This window comes from Lepidochelys kempii, chromosome 10 (genome assembly GCF_965140265.1).
Source record: "Lepidochelys kempii isolate rLepKem1 chromosome 10, rLepKem1.hap2, whole genome shotgun sequence".
Lineage (NCBI taxonomy): Eukaryota > Metazoa > Chordata > Testudines > Cheloniidae > Lepidochelys > Lepidochelys kempii.
This window is the reverse complement of record NC_133265.1, coordinates 33,153,610-33,174,177: the sequence shown is the minus strand read 5'-3', so window position 1 is coordinate 33,174,177 and position 20,568 is coordinate 33,153,610. Positions and strand designations below refer to the sequence as shown.

The following is a 20,568-nucleotide window of genomic DNA, read 5'->3' as shown; positions in this document are numbered from 1 at the left end:
TCTCATAGTGTTAATTAGTCATGCTATTTTGGGTGATAGTTTCACAGTAAGGGATTAGGAAGTGGCCAACAAACTAATTTTGCTTTAGACCCAGCTCAGTGTTCTAGACCAAACTCTACTCTCCAGAGAGGTAAGACCCATTTGTTTACCTCTGGAACAACAGCCCCTCTCCTCTGAATTTCACCCTCCTGTGCTACAGACTTGGCTCATGCCAGCCGTGGTCTCTTTACAAAGTTCAATAACACAACCTTTTGTTAACTGGCAAAAGGTGCCTGTCCTTACTGCATAGGGACTTTGGGTCCAAAATTTGTCCTTTCTTTTAAATTAAACTGTTTTCTTAGGTAAAGTGAGTAAAAATAAAACAATAAAAGGCCGACTTGAGTCCACCAAAACCTCCCCCAAAATTTTCACAGCTCTGTCTAAAATGAACATAAGATAGCTGGTAAAGGGCTGTGGGATCTTTTGGGGGAAAATGATGCCCTAGATATTACTATTATGTGTCTTTGTATTATCTCTCACAAAGACTAGAAATCATCAGCCAGTCCCAGGACCCTCCATGTTGATATATTTATTCTCATTGTAATTTCATTTTGCTGCAGACCCGGCCTGTCACAAGAGAAACCAGCCCCCCAGAGTTCCCATAACACCAGTACCAGCTTACTCCATCATGGAGACCCCAGAGCTGAAGAAGGAACTAAACAGGTTAGTGTTGCCTCCATTAGCACCTTGGAGAGCAAGGCCAGTTTCTTAATGTGCAGATATCTGCAGGGAAGTAGCTTGACAGAGAAGCCCCTTTTCAGCAAGAGAGAAACATTTGATGGCATTCCAGTAAATGTTGCTTGAGACCCAGTTAGTAGTGATGGCTGGACTGCAGACTTCATGTGGGACTGGAGCCTTCAATTCCTCCACCCATGCTGCGACGCCACAAAGATGGGGCGTCACCACATCAGCCTAAGTTTACCATACTGCTTAACTAAAGTGTCACCTTTGTATTTTAGATTTGGAGTCCGTCCTCTCCCAAAACGGCAGATGGTGTTAAAGTTGAAGGAGATATTCCAGTATACTCATCAGATCATGTCCTCTGACTCGGAGGATGAGATCCCATCCTCCCAACCACCCTTACGGAAAGCCACTGCCAAGCACCCCAGCCAACCCCAACCGGACTTGATTGAACTGAGAGAAGAGAATTCCAAGGCCTCCAGTGTAGGGGGCGAGCAGCAGCTGGGGGTTTCGGTCCCTCCCCTGCCAGTTCTGGGCAGTGGTGATGCTGACAGCTCAACGGGCCCCTCTACAACAGGCTATCTGAGGACTAAGAAAACAGCTGAAACTAAAGGCCACCCAGGAGGAGCCAGAGGGCTAAAGGGAGCTACTTTATCTCCAGCTACATCTCCAGTTAAAGATTCTCTGGTGGGCAGTGCTGATGGACAGGTCCTCTCAGCATCTCAGGAGTCTGCAGCTGCTTCAGCAGCTGGAAGTGACAACTCCTTTGGGTCACAGAGGTAAGGGACTGAAACCGCAAGGAAAACCTCATTACCGGTGTGGTCCAGGGGTGTGGGGGAGACACCTCAGCTCTCCTGCAAAGTTGAGAAGCCCTGTCCTTTGTCCTTGGCTTAGGTCACCCACATATCCTTTTTGGGGGGGGTTTCAGTTTAATTCCTAGTGATCTCTTGTCAATCACAAAACCGTAGTTTGGCATATCTGATATTCTGAGCTTGGTAAAGGCCCACGCCTGGGATGTCTGGGCTCTGTAGGTCAAAAGTGAGAAGCACTGGCAGAGCTGAATGGAGGCCCAGAACTGGAATAGCAGGGGTCCCTGCTGGTCACAGGAGGTGCGGTAACAGAGCTGTGCATAAGGAGTCCAAGAGTAGAATAGAAGCAGGTAGTGCTAGTCAGGTGTGAGGAGCACCAGCACAGCTATGTATGAGGGGGCCAAGCCTGGAATAGCGGGAGATGCTGCCGGTAAAGCAGGAGGGGTATTGGCAGAGCTGAGAATGGAAGTTCACTGAACGCTTGCCCACGCTGCCTGTCCCATCAGACAGTTATTTTCATGAGACCTAAAATGTTAGAGAATTCATAGCACTAGGGAGGGCCACACAAGGGCGTTTAATCTATAACTCCACCATGTTCCCTGTTGGTCCATGATCATTGGCATTTAATTGATCTCTCCTCTCTCTCATTTTCAGTTCTTCTTCCAATGAGTTTGAGACAGGTGTGCTTACATCTGAAGAGGACGAGGAGTTCCCAGCATCTCAGGCTGCAGCCCGAGAGGCAGATAAGCTGGAGGCAGTGAGACGCTACATCCATTCAAACCCCGGCCTGTACCAGAAGATCCTCCTTTACCAGCCCTTTGAGCTGACTGGGCTGCAGGCAGAGCTGAAGCAGAATGGCATTAAGATTGCGCTGGGAAAACTGCTGGACTTTTTGGACGCTCACTGTATCACCTTTACCACGGCTGGGGCACGGAAAGAGAAGCAGCAGCAACGTGGGGGCAAGAAAAAGGGATGCAAACGATACTGACTGGAGCCTCCTCTCCCTTCCCTGCTGCCTTGGTGCATTCACACTTCCCCACTGCAGGCTCTAAAACTCTTCCCCTTGTTCCGTGTCAGAGCTTCTTCAAGAATTGCTCTTCTGTTTTGCTACTAAACATTCTCCCTGCCCCGGTAGAATCTGCTGCACACATGTGCTTATGCTGCTGGTTTTTCAGTCAGAACATTGCTCCCGGACGTGCTCGAATGGCTTGGAACTGTGAGGGAAGCATCTGTCCCCAGTCACTCTGCTTTAGAGGTGCAGAGACCCTACATGCTTTCAGCACTATCCATCCCACTCCCTGCTGAAAGAGTGCCTGCCGGATCTCTGGACACCAAGGCCACTACCAGTTATGCTGGAGTTTCAGCATACGGTTAATATGATCCCTCTGCCTGTTTTCCTAGTTCTTTAGCCATCAGTTTCCTTTTGCCTTTTCTGTCATCTTTTCCCCTTCCATTCCACTTCCTTTTATCTGTCCTCCTCTGCCTTTTCCTGTTCAGTTGTTTCCTCTCCTCTTGTCCTCCCCTCTTGCCTTCCTCTTTTCAAATAGATTTTATTTCAGCCTTGCTTCTAACTGCTGCTTCTAGAGGCAGAACTTCTTCTAAGTGCCTGACAGAGGGTGCTACTCCCAAGCTCCTCACTGAGTGCATCAGTGTTGGAACATAAGGTCCTGCCTGAATGGTAAGAGTTTCATAGGCCGTGCTGGCCGTGGAAGGAAGCAGGTCAAATCCCCCTGGATTGTTCTGTCCTAGAATAGAAACAGACCTGCCTACCTCACCACACTAGCAGGAAACAAGTCACTTTGCCCTGATGTGTAAAGCAGTGAGAACAGCCAGATGTTCAGGTTTGTCTTTGGGACCACATTGTTTTTTCAGTCTGTTTATTCAGTTTGAGATTTCACTCTACAGATTGAGGGGTAGGGACAGGGAGTGTTGTGGTGGTAACATTGTCTAGTGGGTAGTTCAGGAGACCTAGCTTCTGTTCCTGGCTCACTTTGTGATTTTTGGCAAGTGGACTCAAATTTTGGTTGCTTCATTTGTTGTGTGCCTAACAGTGGACACTTAGGGCTTGGTTTTTCAGCAAATACTGAGCACCAGCAGATCCCACTGACTTCAGTTGATGGTACCGGGTATTGAGCACCTCTGAAATTGTCCACTGGTGTTTGATGTTGGGCACCCAAAATGAATGGCTGCTTTGAAAGTCTGAGCCTTAATTTCTCTGTGCTTCACCTGTAGAAGAGGGGAATGAGGGCTGCCCACCTTTGGAAAGCATTTTGAATGGCTCAGAATGGAAGAAAGTGATACAGAAATGCAGAATGTTACTTACTGTATTGAAAAGGTAACTTACTGGTAACAGCTGTGTTGTGGAGAATGCAAGGAAGAGATACTGTTTACATACAATCTACAAACACTCTTATTCTACAGATTTGAGATGGGTACCAGGAGTCCTGCAGCCCTCTTATATTTAATACAGTGATAAGGACCTCAGAGGCTACAGGTCCCAAGATGCAGTGGTGTGTTTTGACTGCTTGGACTGAGGTAGAGCATTGCGTACTGGAATCTGTAGGGCTAGACCTCTTTGTTAAAGATACTGTCGACTCTATTTTCTGAGAACTACAAGTCGTACTGGAACTCCTGTCAAGTTGCCATGTGGCCTGGGCTTGGACAATTTCCACTGCTACCCCCCCCCCCCGTTTTTTTAAAGGAGACCCCCACAGTTCTGTTGCAGTGACCACTGGACACCTTCAGAGCCTCGTACTCATTCCTCACCTAACCACACCTTGCTACATAATCTAGTTTCCAAACTGGACTGCTGCCAGGTGCTTTGCTAAATTTGCAACAGGGAAATCGTGGATCCTAGAGAATTGACTTCTGTTTATTTAATCTTCAGAGATGTGCTGACTCTTTCCAGCCTTGGGAGTTGTGAATTGATGATGGCCTCACTTTGTAAAAAAAAGAAGCCAAGCTCCTCAAAACCAGTGTTGGTATTTCTGTAGCATAAGAATGTCTGTTTTTTTTAAATTTTTGATACAGTATAGTGTGTTTTTTATTGGATGTACATTATGTGCAATAAAAATTGTAAGAACCTTCAGCTGTAAACTTTGTTAACAGGTAGAATCAAGTAAAAGGCTTGTAGGCAATTTATTGTTTAAAATCTTGGGCCCAGCCTTGGAGCTGCAGGGGCATCCCAGCAACTAGTGTGCCTCTCATGCTGGCTAAAGATCCTGACAAGGAGTTGGAGGAAGAGGGAGGAGTCAGGTTACTGAGGGGAGCAGGAGGCTGGAGAGCTGCTGCAGCACCAAATGGGAGTCTGGCCTTGTTATATGGAGAGGACTGAGGAAGGCAAGCAAATCCATCTGATACGGGGAGCCAAGGGCAGGGCTGGAGAAGGAGTCTCCATCTGCCAGGATCAGAGGCAATGCTAGGAAAAACTGCGGGAGGAATCCAATCTGCTGGGCACTGAAAGTGGGTTGGTGGTAGGTGGAACTGGAGGAGGGGAGGCCGGAAGTGGAGTGCCCAGCTGCTGGACGCTCATGGACCCCAGGCATTTCTGTGAGTCACGGTGGCTGTGCACCAGGTTGACTGCTGCAGCCAGTTTGATGCTCTGGAGCTGCTACTACATCTCCATCTCCCTGGCTCTTCCTTCTCTTCAGGCACCCCACCTCTCCTCCCTCTTCCTCCACTCTCATGTATCCTCTCTCCTCCTTCACCCTGTCAAAGCCCTGCACAGGGTGAGATGGGAAGGGAGGTGAAGAGGACACATACAGCTGCGGTGTGACTTAGAAATTAGCCATTCAGATGTGCACATCATTGACCTGGCCCCCACGTCAGCTGATTTATTACCCTTGTCCTCCCTCCTCTGGTTTGGTCAGGTACTGGGACGGGCTGAGACTCTTATTTCTTCATCATGTAAGGCTCACAGGGCCTCCTTCCCCACATGCCTGCTAACTGCTCAGCTCTATGCCAACAGAAAGGGAAAGGCAGCTTCACCTGCCTGATGCCTGCGTTTCTCTCCCTTCCTGTAGGATTTGTGGGGAAGGGTGGATGCATGTTAGGCCACCATCCGTGCTGACGGGGTGTCAGACTAGTGTAACAACTCAGTAAAGCAAAACAGTCAATGTGGATGTTCCTGGAATAAACAGCTACAAGAATTGTCCCCCAAGCAGTCACATTAGTATAGCAACGCGGAAGACTGTTCTAGTGACCTCCCTCTGTAAATCACCTCGACATGGCCCTCTCTGTGCATAGGGACTTGCTTGCACAGAAATGTTCACCTGCACGCTATACGATGAATGCAAAGTATTTGCAGTTTGCCCACAGTTCTCAGCACTAGCTAATAACCATGGACGTAGTTTGATGTCTATATTTGGGAGGGCGGCTCCAGTCAGGCCAATGGGGCTGTGTGTGGCCGGGGGCGACAACAAATTCTGTGCCTGCAGGGGCGCCATTTCAGATGGGGAGGGGCACAACTTTAACAGTAATTCCAGGGGCTACTTAGGCAACTGAAAACTCTAGTGTTTTTGCAGATAACTTAGAAATATCTGGCAGGCGCATTATATCTAATTTCTATATTAAGAAAGAAAAATAAATAAATATTAGGCCCACTCAGCTCTAATACTATCATGTTCTGACATCTTGTGGCAAGTCACTTGAGGGTCACTGGATAGGTTTAAAATTGTATCTTCTTACTCAGATACTCTTACTAAAATCAGCCTGGACCATTGTGCTCATCTCGTCTGACCTCCTGCACATCACAGGCCATAGAATCTCACCCACTCACTCCTGTAATAGACCCCCTAACCTCTCAGTGAGTTACTGAAGGCCTCAAATCATGATTTAAAGATTTCAAGTTACAGAGAATCCACCATTTACACTAGTTTAAACCTGCAAGTGACCTGGGCCCTGTGTTGCAGAAGATGGTTAAAAAAAACCCTGGTCTCTGTCAATCTGACCGGGGGGTAATTCCTTCCTGATTCCTAATATAGTGATCAGTTAGACCCTGAGCATGTGGGCAAGACCCACCAGGGAGACAACTGGGAAAGAATTCTCTGTAGTAACTCAGAGCCCTCCCCATCTAGTGTCCCGTCTCCAGCCAGTGGGGATTTTTGCTACCGGCAGTTGCCGATGGGCCACATGCCATTATAGGCAGTCCTGTCATACCAGCCCCTCCATAAACTTATCAAGCTCAGCCTTGAAGCCGGTTAGGTTTTTTTGCCCGCACTGCTCCAAACTTCACTCCTCTGATGGTTAGAAACCTTCACCTAATTTCAAGCCTAAACTTGTTGATGGCCAGTTTATATGTATTTGTTCTGGGGTCCACCTTGATGCTTACCTTAAATAACTCTGCTCCCTCCCTAGTATTTAGCCCTCTGGTGTATTTATACAGAGTAATCATAGCTCCCCTCAGCCGTCTATTGGTTATACAAAACAAGCCAAGCTGTTTGAGTATCTTCTCATAAGACAGGTTTTCCTTTCCTCAGATCATCTTAGTAGCCCTTCTCTGGACCTGTTCCAGTTTGAATTCATCTTTCTTAAACATGGGAGACCAGAACTGCACACAGTACTCCAGATGAGTCTCACTAGTGCCTTGTATAATGGTACTAACTCTTCACTGTCTCTACTGGAAATACCTTGTCTGATGTATCATATGACCGCATTAGCCTCTTTCACCACCACATCACATTGATGGCTCATAGTTATCCTCTGATCAACCGATACACCTAGCTGTTTTTCCTCCTCTGTCACTTCCAACTGATAAGTCTCCAGCTTAATAGCAAAAATTCTTGTTGTTAGTCCCGAAATGCATGACCTTGTACTTTGCATTATTAAATATCCCATTTCTATTATTCCAGTTTAAAAGGTCATCCAGATCTTCTCGTATGATATTCCAGTCCTCCTCAGTATTGGCAATGTCCTCCAAGTTTGTGTCATCTGCAAATTTTATTAGCGCACACCCACTTTTTGTGCCAAGGTCAGTAATAAACATGTTAAATAAGGTTTCAGAGTAACAGCCGTGTTAGTCTGTATTCGCAAAAAGAAAAGGAGTACTTGTGGCACCTTAGAGACTAACCAATTTATTTGAGCATGAGCTTTCGTGAGCTACAGCTCACTTCATCGGATGCATCATGCTCAAATAAATTGGTTAGTCTCTAAGGTGCCACAAGTACTCCTTTTCTTCATGTTAAATAAGGTTGGTCCCAAGACTCATCCCTAAGGAACTCCACTAGTAACCTCCCTCTAGCCTGAGAGTTCACCTTTCAGCATGATCTCTTGTAGTCTCCTCCTTAACCAGTTCCTTATACACCTTTCCGGTCTCATATTAAACCCCATCTTCTCCAATTTAACAATGTCTCATGTGGAACTGTATCAAATGCCTTACTGACATCCAGGTAGATTAGATCTGCTGCCTTTCCTTTGGCTAAAAAAATCAGTTACCTTCTCAAAGAAAGGTATTAGTAACTTTGTTACAACCTCGTGAATATAACAGTTGAAACAATTGTAGAAAAATCTACAATTATTTTCTATCATTTAGGTTATGTCTACACTGTCGCTACAGCCCTGCCGCTAAAAGATGTGCAGTGTAGCCACTCTTTGTCGGCAGGCAAGAGCTCTCCCACCCACAAAATAAATCCACCCCCAACGAGCGGTGGTAGCCTTGTCAGAGGGAGAGCATCTCCCGCCAACAAAGCGCTGTCCACACTGGCACTTTTCATCGGTAAAACTTTTGTCATTTGGAGATATGTGCTTTTTTTCACACCCCTGAACCACAAAACTTTTACCAACGAAAGTGCAGTGTAGACAAAGCCTTAGGCTACTTACTTTTTACAGGTTTCAGAGTGGCAGCCATGTTAGTCTGTATCCGCACAAAGAAAAGGAGTACTTGTGGCACTTTAGAGACTAACCAATTTATTTGAGCACAAGCTTTCGTGAGCTACAGCTCACGTTGAGCTGTAGCTCACGAAAGCTTATGCTCAAATAAATTGGTTAGTCTCTAAGGTGCCACAAGTCATCCTTTTCTTTTTACTTTTTACAGTTCACCAAGCTTGGAACAGATCCTTTAACTTTAGGAAAAAACCTATCTTAATCACCTGTTAATCACTCTGTTTATAAACAATATTCTGAGTCCCTGCTTCAGGGTATGTCTACACTACGAAATTAGGTCGAATTTATAGAAGTCGGTTTTTTTGAAATCGGTTTTATATATTCGAGTGTGTGTGTCCCCACAGAAAATGCTCTAAGTGCATTAAGTGCATTAACTCGGCGGAGCGCTTCCACAGTACCGAGGCAAGCGTCGACTTCTGGAGCGTTGCACTGTGGGTAGCTATCCCACAGTTCCCGCAGTCTCCGCTGCCCATTGGAATTCTGGGTTGATATCCCAATGCCTGATGGGGCTAAAACATTGTCGCGGGTGGTTCTGGGTACATATCGTCAGGACCCCGTTCCCACCCTCCCTCCCCCCGTGAAAGCAAGGGCAGACAATCATTTCGCGCCTTTTTTGTCTGCTGCCAGCCAAAGATGTAAAGGATAGATGGAGTGGGTCACAACAAGAAATAGACCAGATTTGTTTTGTACTCATTTTCCTCCTCCCCTCTCTAGATCACACTGCAGTCACTCACAGAGAAGGCGCAGTGAGGTTAATCTAGCCATGTATCAATCAGAGGCCAGGCTAACCTCCTTGTTCCAATAACAACGATAACTTTGGTGCACCATTTCTTATTGGAACCCTCCGTGCAGTCCTGCCTGAAATACTCCTTGATGTACAGGCACACCCTTTGTTGATTTTAGCCAACCCTGTAAGCCGTGTCGTCAGTCGCCCCTCCCTCCGTCAGAGCAACGGCAGACAATCGTTCCGCGCCTTCTTTCTGTGCGGACGCCATACCAAGGCAAGCATGGAGGCCGCTGAGCTCATTTTGGCAATTAGGAGCACATCAACCACCACACGCATTATCCAGCAGTATATGCAGCACCAGAACATGGCAACGCGATACCGGGCGAGGAGGCGACGTCAGCGCGGTCCCGTGAGTGATCAGGACATGGACACAGATTTCTCTGAAAGCATGGGCCCTGCCAATGCATGCATCATGGTGCTAATGGGGCAGGTTCATGCTGTGGAACGCCGATTCTGGGCTCGGGAAACAAGCACAGACTGGTGGGACCGCATAGTGTTGCAGTTTTGGGATGATTCCCAGTGGCTCCGAAACTTTCGCATGCATAAGGGCACTTTCATGGAACTTTGTGACTTGCTTTCCCCTGCCCTGAAGCGCATGAATACCAGGATGAGAGCAGCCCTCACAGTTGAGAAGCGAGTGGCGATAGCCCTGTAGAAGCTTGCAACGCCAGACAGCTACCGGTCAGTTGGGAATCAATTTGGAGTGGGCAAATCTACTGTGGGGGCTGCTGTGATGCAAGTAGCTCACGCAATCAAAGATCTGCTGATATCAAGGATAGTGACCCTGGGAAATGTGCAGGTCATAGTGGATGGCTTTGCTGCAATGGGATTCCCTAACTGTGGTGGGGCTATAGACGGAACCCATATCCCTATCTTGGCACCAGAGCACCAAGCCGGCGAGTACATAAACCGCAAGGGGTACTTTTCGATAGTGCTGCAAGCTCTGGTGGATCACAAGGGACGTTTCACCAACATCAACGTGGGATGGCCGGGAAAGGTGCATGACGCTCGCATCTTCAGGAACTCTGGTCTGTTTCAAAAGCTGCGGGAAGGGATTTTCTTCCCAGACCAGAAAATAACTGTTGGGGATGTTGAAATGCCTATATGTATCCTTGGGGACCCAGCCTACCCCTTAATGCCATGGCTCATGAAGCCGTACACAGGCAGCCTGGACAGTGGTCAGGAGCTGTTCAACTACAGGCTGAGCAAGTGCAGAATGGTGGTAGAATGTGCATTTGGACGTTTAAAGGCGCGCTGGCGCAGTTTACTGACTCGCTTAGACCTCAGCGAAACCAATATTCCCACTGTTATTACTGCTTGCTGTGTGCTCCACAATATCTGTGAGAGTAAGGGGGAGACGTTTATGGCGGGGTGGGAGATTGAGGCAAATCGCCTGGTTGCTGGTTACGCGCAGCCAGACACCAGGGCGGTTAGAAGAGCTCAGGAGGGCGCGGTACGCATCAGAGAAGCTTTGAAAACCAGTTTCATGACTGGCCAGGCTACAGTGTGAAAGTTCTGTTTGTTTCTCCTTGATGAAACCCCCCGCCCCTTGGTTCACTCTACTTCCCTGTAAGCTAACCACCCTCCCCTCCTCCCTTTAATCACCGCTTGCAGAGGCAATAAAGTCATTGCTGCTTCACAGTCATGCATTCGTTATTCATTCATCACACAAATAGGGAGATGACTACCAAGGTATCCCAGGACGGGTGGTGGAGGAGGGAAGGAAAATGCCACACAGCACTTTAAGCACAGCACTTTAAAAGTTTACAACTTTAAAATTTATTGAATGACAGCCTTCTTTTTTTTGGGCAATCCTCTGTTGTGGAGTGGCTGGTTGGCCGGAGGCCCCCCCACAGCGTTCTTGGGCGTCTGGGTGTGGAGGCTATGGAACTTGGGGAGGAGGGCGGTTGGTTACAGAGGGGCAGCAGTGGCAGTCTGTGCTCCAGCTGCCTTTGCTGCAGCTCAACCATACACTGGAGCATTCTGGTTTGGTCCTGCAGCAGCCTCAGCATTGAATCCTGCCTCCTCTCATCACGCCGCCGCCACATTTGAGCTTCAGCCCTGTCTTCAGCCCGCCACTTACTCTCTTCAGCCCGCCACTTACTCTCTTCAGCCCTCCACCTCTCCTCCCGGTCATTTTGTGCTTTCCTGCACTCTGACATTATTTGCCTCCACGCATTCGTCTGTGCTCTGTCAGTGTGGGAGGACAGCATTAGCTCGGAGAACATTTCATCTCGAGTGCGTTTTTTTTTCTTTCTAAGCTTCACTAGCCTCTGGGAAGGAGAAGATCCTGTGATCATTGAAACACATCCAGCTGGTGGAGAAAAAAAAAGGGACAGCGGTATTTAAAAAGACACATTTTATAAAACAGTCGCTACACTCTTTCAGGGTAAACCTTGCTGTTAACATTACATACATAGCACATGTGCTTTCGTTACAAGGTCGCATTTTGCCTCCTCCCACCGCGTGACTACCCCCTCAACCTTCCCCCCTCCCTGTGGCTAACAGCGGGGAACATTTCTGTTCAGCCACAGGCAAACAGCCCAGCAGGAATGGGCTATACTGAGTGTCCCTGAAGAAAAGCACCCTATTTCAACCAGGTGACCATGAATTATATCTCACTCTCCTGAGGATAACACAGAGAGAGAAAGAACGGATTTTGGTTGAATGCCAGCAAACATACACTGTAATGCTTTGTTCTACAGTGATTCCCGAGTATGTGTTACTGGCCTGGAGTGATAAAGTGTCCTACCATGAAGGACGAAATAAGGCTGCCCTCCCCAGAAACCTTTTGCAAAGGCTTTAGGACTACATCTAGGAGAACCGCAAATGCCAGGGCAAAGTAATCCTTTCACATGCTTGCTTTTAAACCATGTATAGTATTTTAAAAGGTACACTCACCAGAGGTCCGTTCTCCACCTGCTGGGTCCAGGAGGCAGCCTTGGGTGGGTTCGGGGGGTACTGGCTCCAGGTCTAGGGTGAGAAACAGTTCCTGGCTGTCGGGAAAACCGGTTTCTCCGCTTGCTTGCTGTGAGCTATCTACAACCTCCTCCTCCTCCTCATCTTCTTCGTCCCCAAAACCTGCTTCCGTATTGCCTCCATCTCCATTGAAGGAGTCAAACAACACGGCTGGGGTAGTGGTGGCTGAACCCCCTAAAATGGCATGCAGCTCATCATAGAAGCGGCATGTTTGGGGCTCTGACCCAGAGCGGCTGTTCGCCTCTCTGGTTTTCTGGTAGGCTTGCCTCAGCTCCTTCAGTTTCACGCGGCACTGCTTCGGGTCCCTGTTATGGCCTCTGTCCTTCATGCCCTGGGAGATTTTCACAAAGGTTTTGGCATTTCGAAAACTGGAACGGAGTTCTGATAGCACGGATTCCTCTCCCCAAACAGCGATCAGATCCCGTACCTCCCGTTCGGTCCATGCTGGAGCTCTTTTGCGATTCTGGGACTCCATCATGGTCACCTGTGCTGATGAGCTCTGCATGGTCACCTGCAGCTTGCCACGCTGGCCAAACAGGAAATGAGATTCAAAAGTTCGCGGTTCTTTTCCTGTCTACCTGGCCAGTGCATCTGAGTTGAGAGTGCTGTCCAGAGCGGTCAGAATGGAGCACTCTGGGATAGCTCCCGGAGGCCAATACCATCGAATTGTGTCCACAGTACCCCAAATTCGAGCTGGGAACGTCGATTTAAGCGCTAATCCACTTGTCAGGGGTGGAGTAAGGAAATCGATTTTAAGAGCCCTTTAAGTCGAAATAAAGGGCTTCACTGTGTGGACGGGTGCAGGTTTAAATTGATTTAACGTTGCTAAATTCGACCTAAAGTCCTAGTGTAGACCAGGGCTCAGAAGCACAAGCTGGGAGCAGCTCGTCGCCTTCTCTGCAGAACTCATTACATTGTACATTAGGCTGCCTGCCCCTGAGGCTTGCAGTTTGGGGGGACAATGCCTCCCATGTGCCCCCCCAAATGCTGCCTATATTAATAACTTGGCGGTGAGGTCCGAAGAATGCTAAAATTTTATTATTTTTAGAAAAGATGCATCTGTAAATTAAACAATTGTCAAAACTCTGACAATCTTTTTTTATTATGCTGCTTCATAAGCTGCACTGATTTGCAATGAGCCTTCCTGCTCTGAGTGAGAATTAGTGAGGCTCTGATGCAATCAAATTCCAGATGAACCCAGAGAATTGTTTACAGATGTCAGTCATATGTACAGGGGGCAATTAACCCCGATACCTGTTTGTAACATTACATCATTGTACAGCCAACACAATTTGAAAATGTTTCAGAGTTGTAGCCATGTTAGTCTGTATCAGCAAAAAGAATGAGGAGTCCTTGTGGCACCTTAGAGACTAACAAATTTATTTGGGCTTAGGCTCAGAAGTTTGAGCGCAAATAAATTTGTTAGTCTCTAAGGTGCCACAAGAACGCCTCGTTCTTTTTAGAGTTTGAAAAGTAGATCATCTACATCTATCATCTTGTCATCTGAAAGTCCCTGGTCCATACCAGTGTTCCTCTTGTTCTAATGCTGTGGCAGCATGGCACAACGTTTTCAATAGAGAACTACTTTCAGTGGGGAACAAATACCATGATCTACCCAAGAAACAGCAATGCGGCCTTTCTGTTCCTGGTGTACACATACGGATGTGTAGCATTCTGCATTTCCCCATCTGATAGGCAGTCTTGGCAGAATTTGTTTTTGTTTTTTTAAAATAATTTTTACTGAAGTTGTTTCTTTTTAAGCATTTTTCTATTTTTATCAATTTAAATTTTCACAGTTGTGCAAAATTATGTTAAGCATTTTAAAAACTTTTATCTATTTAAATATTCCCAGTTGTGGGAAATTATGGGGGAGAGTCAGACAACAGTGGGGGGGGGGTCTGACTAATTATTTAATGACAGTAAATGTTGAGATTCAAAGAGTTAAAGCTTTATTACCATTAAAACACAAATGATCAACATCATATGCAAAATATATACAGTACCGATCCTTAACTCAAACTCTAAGTTCTCGAGCAGCATTTTTCTTATTTTGCCTATCTGTAAATATTGTTTATCAATGGAAATATTTTTGGTGGGTTTGTGTGTACATGATTAAATTGACATTTACCAACAAAAATCTAATCCATCCAAGTCTACTCATAGGTTATGTATAGAAGGGCTTTTCTGTTGCACGATCTTGAGTGGCTCTCTAAACTTAAAAAGAAAAGGAGTACTTGTGGCACCTTAGAGATTAACAAATTTATATGAGTGTAAGCAGTGTCAGGATGAGCTCCACCCTGACATCTGGTGGTGAGGTGTGGCAAGTTGTGGAAAAGAACTTCAGGGGCCGATCTCATTTGCATAGGCACACCCACCACGCCTAGAATGAGACCATAGCTGCCCAAATGGTCACTTTGGCTGCTGTGGGATCCCCAGTGTCTCTGTTATTGGGGCAGGAAGAATAAATTGCTATTACCCTGATTATGGGAACTGTGCTTGGAACTGTACGTGGCCTTTTGTTATGATGGAGGGATTCACCATCAACTAAGTAGCACTCGCTAGGCAAGGGTCATGGGTTCCAAAACTGTGTGAATGGAGAGAGGCTGGGGACAAGTATTAATACTTGGTGGCATGGGCCCCTTGGTGAGGGCCTTACATGCTGATTGCACTTCCTCCTCTCTCCACTGTGGAATATCAGAGCTAATTTTGATTTCATTAGAAGTCTAGTTATAGGCTGCTGAGCTCACTTTGGGCTGACAGTGCACCAGCACTGGGGCTCCCCTACTATAAGCTGAATTCACCTAAGAGCTGAAATCACTGAGTGTTGTGTTAAGTAGTGGGGGAGCCTGAAGATATATTGTGGAGCAATTTGCGGGACGGCTGGTGAAGCAGTTCGACGCGGAGCAGTGTGTGGATGGCAGGAGCTGCTTGTGGGCCGTGGAGCTGAGTGAAGGAGTTCATGGGGCGGCTGGCGGAGCGGAGCGCAGCTGAGTGAAGGAGTTCGTGGGGCGGCTGGTGGAGTGGAGCGCAGCTGAGCGAAGGAGTTCGTGGGGCGGCTGGCGGAGCGGAGCGCCGCTATGGAGCTATGGGGCGGTCAGCTTCAGATCACGTAAGGTGCCTCTTACCCCTGTCCCATTTCCACCCAGATTGGGAGGTAAAGCTCCGCCGATAAACTTTCGAACTCTGGGGCTGCCCTGACCAGGGACAGAGACTTTTGGGGCATTGGACTTTTGGGACTTTGGGTGATTTGGGGTTGCTGGACTCAAGAACCAAAGGGAAAAGGGCATGCCCCAATTTGCCTGGGGTGGGGTTGTTTTTGCTCATGGGTTGTGTTATGAATCCTGTTGGTGGTGTTTCCCCAACATAATGCCACATTGTTTCTCTCTGTTATTAAAAGACTTTTGCTACACTCAGACTATGTGCTTGCGAGAGGGGAAGTATTGCCTCTTGGAGGCGCCCAGCGGGGGTGGTATATATTGGTCCCAGGTCACTGGGTGGGGGCTCGAGCCGGTTTGCATTGTGTTATTGGAATGGAACCCCTAGATATTGAACCCGGCCCTTGTTGCTGCCAACTCTGACGGGCAGAAGGGTTACATTTTTGGGGGCTCGTCCGGGATCGCCTGGGTCAGTACCCCTCGCAAGCACCTGTTGAGTGATCCACTACATTGGGAAACAATTTATATTTTTTTTTGTTTGTGCTTATATTTTGAGGAAATTACTGTTTGTATAATGGCTAATATGTCAGGTTTGTTGGGCCCTGGCTCAACAGCTTCTAGCTCAGAGGCTGCAGCCTCGGCTGATGATTGGACAAAAGCTCTGGGGCAAATATTGGAAAAGGTTGTGCTTCCCCATGCTGAGTCAGACTCTTGTCGTAAGTTAAGATTATTTGCTGGGGAGGAGGAGTTTGAACCCTGGTTAGAGCATACCACTGAAATGCTGCAAGAGTGGGCCGTACCAGATGCAGAAAAGCGAAGATGCCTTATAGAGAGCCTTGGCGGCCCAGCATTAGATGTGATTCGCACCCTGAAGCTCATTGACCCTGGGGTCAGTGTGAAGGACTGCCTAGAGGCCCTTGAACACAACTTTGGGAGCGTAGAGGGCCCTGAAGACAGCTACTGTAAGTTCCTTAATTCCCGACAACAAAAGGGCGAGAAGGCTTCAGCCTACATACAGAGACTGGAGAGACTGCTTCAGAGAGCTGTCATGAGGGGAGCAGTGACTGCTGAGCAGATGGATCAGACCAGACTGGCTCAAATTGTAAGAGGAACTCAGTATCAGAACCCGATTCTACTTCATCTCCGGCTAAGAGAACGACGGGAACATCCCCCAAGTTACTCCCAGCTGATAAAAGAGGTCCGAGAGGAGGAAGAAAGGCAGGCTGCCAGTGAGTTTTGGGAAGCCCAAACATCGGAGCCAGCCAGCACAACACCACTGCAAATGGCCAGTGTACTGATGGTGAGCACCAGAGAGGAACTTGCCCAACAAATGCAGGTCCTGACGGAACGGATAGCTGAGCTGCAAAGTACCGTTGACCGAGTTAAGACTTCTAGGAATAAGAAGCCTCAAACTGTGGCGATTGAGAAGCCCGCACTTAGAGCCACCATCCCCCCCAGGCGAAGGGGGAAAGGTCAATTCTTCTGCTACCGATGTGGTCAGGATGGACACAGTGCTGCCAAGTGCCGTAATGAAGAAAACCCCTCCTTAGTGTATGGAAAGCTGAGGATCAGTTGGGAGAGATCCGGTAGCTGCCAGAGGGTCTGGGGACGGGGACCCCCCAGGTCTGCAGGATTTGAAGATTCCCCCAGAAAAGACTGTCCAGCTGGGATCCCTGCAGGACTGATAGGGCCTCGAGCAGAGGTCATGGTGAGGATCGAAGGGGTGGAGTGTAAAGCAGTGCTTGACACTGGATCTCAAGTGACTATTATATTTCAGTCATTCTACCAACAGATGCTTAGGCACCTGCCTATACAGCCACTGACTGGCCTTGGCCTATGTGGCCTCAGCATGGATGAATACCCCTATCAAGGGTATGTCATAGTGCACCTGGAATTCCCAGAGGAGGTTGCTGGGGTAAGAGAAGAGGTAGACACAGCTGCCTTAATATGCCCTGACCCTAAAGGGACTTCTGATGTGTCTGTGCTGATAGGGACCAACTCCAGTCTCTTCAAGGTACTCGCGGATTACTGCAGAAGGCGGGCTGGGGACCAGTACCTGAATACCCTGATGATCCATACGCTTTGTGCTGAAGCCTATAGGAAAATTGAGAGCGCTAAAAGGGACACATCTGAGCTACCGCTTGGGGCACTGAAGTACGCGGGCACAACCCCCTTAGTAGTGCCTGCAAGGACGGAGCAAGAAGTGCTTGTCATGAGTACCTGTCTGAAAGGCAGTAAAGGGACGTTAGCAATGATAGAGCAGCCGATGGGAGGAGAGCTCCCTGAAGGAGTGCTGGTCCCCAGTGGAGTCATAACCCTACCTGCTGAAGCCCAGGAAAGGGTGACTATATTGATTGCTAATGAAACGAGTCGTGATATTTTTGTGAAGCAAGGACAAAAGATAGCAGACCTTTTTGAGCCTGAGTCGATTGTAAAACCCCAGTATGAAACTCCAGTTTCGGCAATAGACCCAGCAAAGTTTGACTTTGGAGATTCACCAGTGTCCGAGGACTGGAAAGATCGCCTGAGGGAGAAACTTTGTGAAAGATCCAAGGTGTTCTCACTGCATGAGTGGGATGTGGGATGTGCAAAAGGAGTAGAGCACAATATCAGACTACATGACTCTCGACCTTTCAGGGAGAGATCTAGGAAGATTGCTCTCTCTGAGATGGAAGATGTGCGACATCATCTTCAGGAGCTGGCTGCGAATGGCATCATTACAGAGTCCCGCAGCCCATACGCCTCACCCATTGTGGTAGTCCGCAAAAAGAATGGGAAAATCCGGATGTGTATTGACTACCGCACCCTAAACAGCCGTACTGTGGTCGACCAGTACACTATGCCTCGAGTGCAAGACGCCTTAGACTGTTTGCTGGGAAGCCAGTGGTTCTCTGTGTTGGATCTTCGAAGTGGATACTACCAGATCCCTCTGGGAGAAGAAGATAAGGAGAAGACAGCCTTCATCTGCCCATTAGGGTTTTATGAGTTTGAACGCATGCCCCAAGGGATTTCTGGAGCACCTGCCACCTTTCAACGTCTCATGGAGAAAGTTGTGGGAGACATGAATTTACTGCAAGTGTTAGTTTATTTGGATGACCTGATTGTGTTTGGAAGAACCTTAGAGGAGCATGAAGAAAGACTTCTTAAAGTGCTTGATAGGTTGGAGGATTATGGTCTGAAGCTTTCAATTGACAAATGCCAGTTCTGCAGAACCTCAGTGAAGTATGTGGGTCACATTGTGTCCCAAGAAGGTGTGAGTACTGATCCTGATAAAATAGAAGCACTCACTACATGGCCACGTCCAAGTAACTACAGAGAACTCAAGACCTTCCTTGGATTTAGTGGCTACTACCGCAGATTTGTGAAAAACTATGCTACGATTGTAAAGCCTCTGAATGATCTTACCAGGGGACATCAGTTCAGCAAGAACAAATCTAAGTCCAAGAATAAGGGGAGGTCCCCAAAGCCTCCTGTGCAGAGACACAATGGCCCCTTTGCACCATTTGGGCCACGGTGGGATGAGAGATGTGAAAGGGCTTTTCAAGAAATCATTACTTGCCTAACTCATGCTCCAGTCCTAGTTTTTGCTGACCCAAGCAAACCATTTATCCTGCATACTGATGCCAGTTTGGAGGGTCTGGGAGCAGTCCTGTACCAGGAAGTGGAAGGCAAATGTAAACCTGTAGCCTTTGCCAGCCGAGGATTGTCTGATAGTGAAACTCGCTATCCCACCCACAAGCTGGAGTTTTTGGCCTTGAAATGGGCCATCACTGAGAAATTTCGAGACTACTTGTATGGTGCTCAGTTCCAGGTGTGGACAGATAACAATCCACTGACTTATGTGTTAACAAGTGCTAAGCTGGATGCTACAGGGCAGAGATGGGTGGCCGCCTTGGCTAGCTATGAGTTCAGCATTCAGTACCGATCAGGGAGAAGCAATGTAGATGCAGATGCATTGTCCAGGCGTCCGCAGGCTCCAGAAGTTGCTGTGATACCCACAGATGGAGTGAGAGCTATTTGCAGTGTGAGTCGCCGAGAGCCAGAGGCCCGTGAAGACTTTCAGGGATGTGTTGCAGAAGCTTTGGGCCTGCCCCCTGAATGCATGCCTTCTGCTTCGGTGAACTATATTGCATTAGACCAATCTCCTTTGCCCATGCTCAATGCGGCTGACTGGCAAGAAGCCCAGCGGCAAGATATTGACATTCGTGATACACTACTTGCCAAAAGGGAGGGGCGAAGCCCAACTGCGGTTGTCCCACCTAACCCGGAGGGTAAACTACTATTGAGAGAATGGACCAAACTAAAACTGATTCAGGGAGTGCTACACCGAATGACCACTGACCCTTTACAAAAACAACGAGCACAACTAGTACTGCCAAAAAAGTACAGAGCCCTGGCCATGAGGGCCCTGCATGATGACTTTGGGCATTTAGGGATGGAGAGGACCCTGGAACTTATTCGTAGTAGGTTCTATTGGCCCCGAATGGCTGAAGATGTTCGCAGGAAATGTGAGACTTGCGCTCGATGTGTTCAAAGGAAAACTCTGCCCACGAGGGCTGCATATCTCAAGAACATCACCAGCAACAAACCTTTGGAGTTGGTATGCATTGATTTCTTGTCTGTAGAGGTAGACAAGAGGAATGTTGGAAACATTCTAGTAGTGACTGACCATTTTACACGGTATGCACAAGCATATCCCACACGTGATCAGAGGGCCACCACCGTTGCTCGAGTATTGTGGGACAAATATTTCTCAGTCTATGGATTCCCGGCTCGGATACACTCTGATCAGGGGCGGGATTTTGAGAGTCACCTTCTGAAGGAGGTGCTGAAGATAGCAGGAATTAAAAAGTCTAGGACAACGCCTTATCACCCCCAAGGTGATCCTCAGCCAGAGAGGTTCAATCGAACCCTATTAGATATGTTGGGAACTTTGCGACCAGAGCAGAAGGCAACCTGGAGCCAGCATGTCGCATTTCTGGTGCATGCCTACAATGCCACAAAGAACGATGCTACGGGAGTCACCCCATATCTCTTGATGTTTGGGCGAGAACCAAGATTACCCATAGACTTGTGCTTTGGTGTATCAGAGGATGGAGATAGCTATGAAACTCATCAGCAATATGTATCCCGACTAAGAGAAAAGCTGCGGGATGCTTATCGCTTAGCTACCGCTGCGGCTCGGAAGAACGCAGACCGCAACAAACATCGATATGATGCTAGAGTGCGTTCGCAGGAG

General features: G+C 47.8%; 2 protein-coding genes across 5 annotated transcripts in view; both read left to right on the top strand.

The window, feature by feature from the left end:
* SLX4 (SLX4 structure-specific endonuclease subunit) overlaps window positions 1-2,517 on the top strand; it is a 36,587-nt gene extending 34,070 nt beyond the window's left edge. For all 4 annotated transcript variants that reach the window (XM_073362753.1, XM_073362751.1, XM_073362752.1 and 1 more), the window contains 3 exons: window positions 600-702; window positions 999-1,499; window positions 2,184-2,517. In XM_073362753.1, the coding sequence (XP_073218854.1) occupies window positions 600-702; window positions 999-1,499; window positions 2,184-2,517 (938 nt within the window). The remainder of the gene's footprint in view (window positions 1-599; window positions 703-998; window positions 1,500-2,183) is intronic.
* A 190-nt stretch (window positions 2,518-2,707) lies between these two features.
* The window catches only part of LOC140918414 (uncharacterized), a 51,275-nt gene continuing 33,414 nt past the window's right edge, over window positions 2,708-20,568 (top strand). The window contains exon 1 of the mRNA XM_073362761.1: window positions 2,708-2,784. The gene's annotated coding sequence lies outside the window, so the exon portion shown is untranslated. The remainder of the gene's footprint in view (window positions 2,785-20,568) is intronic.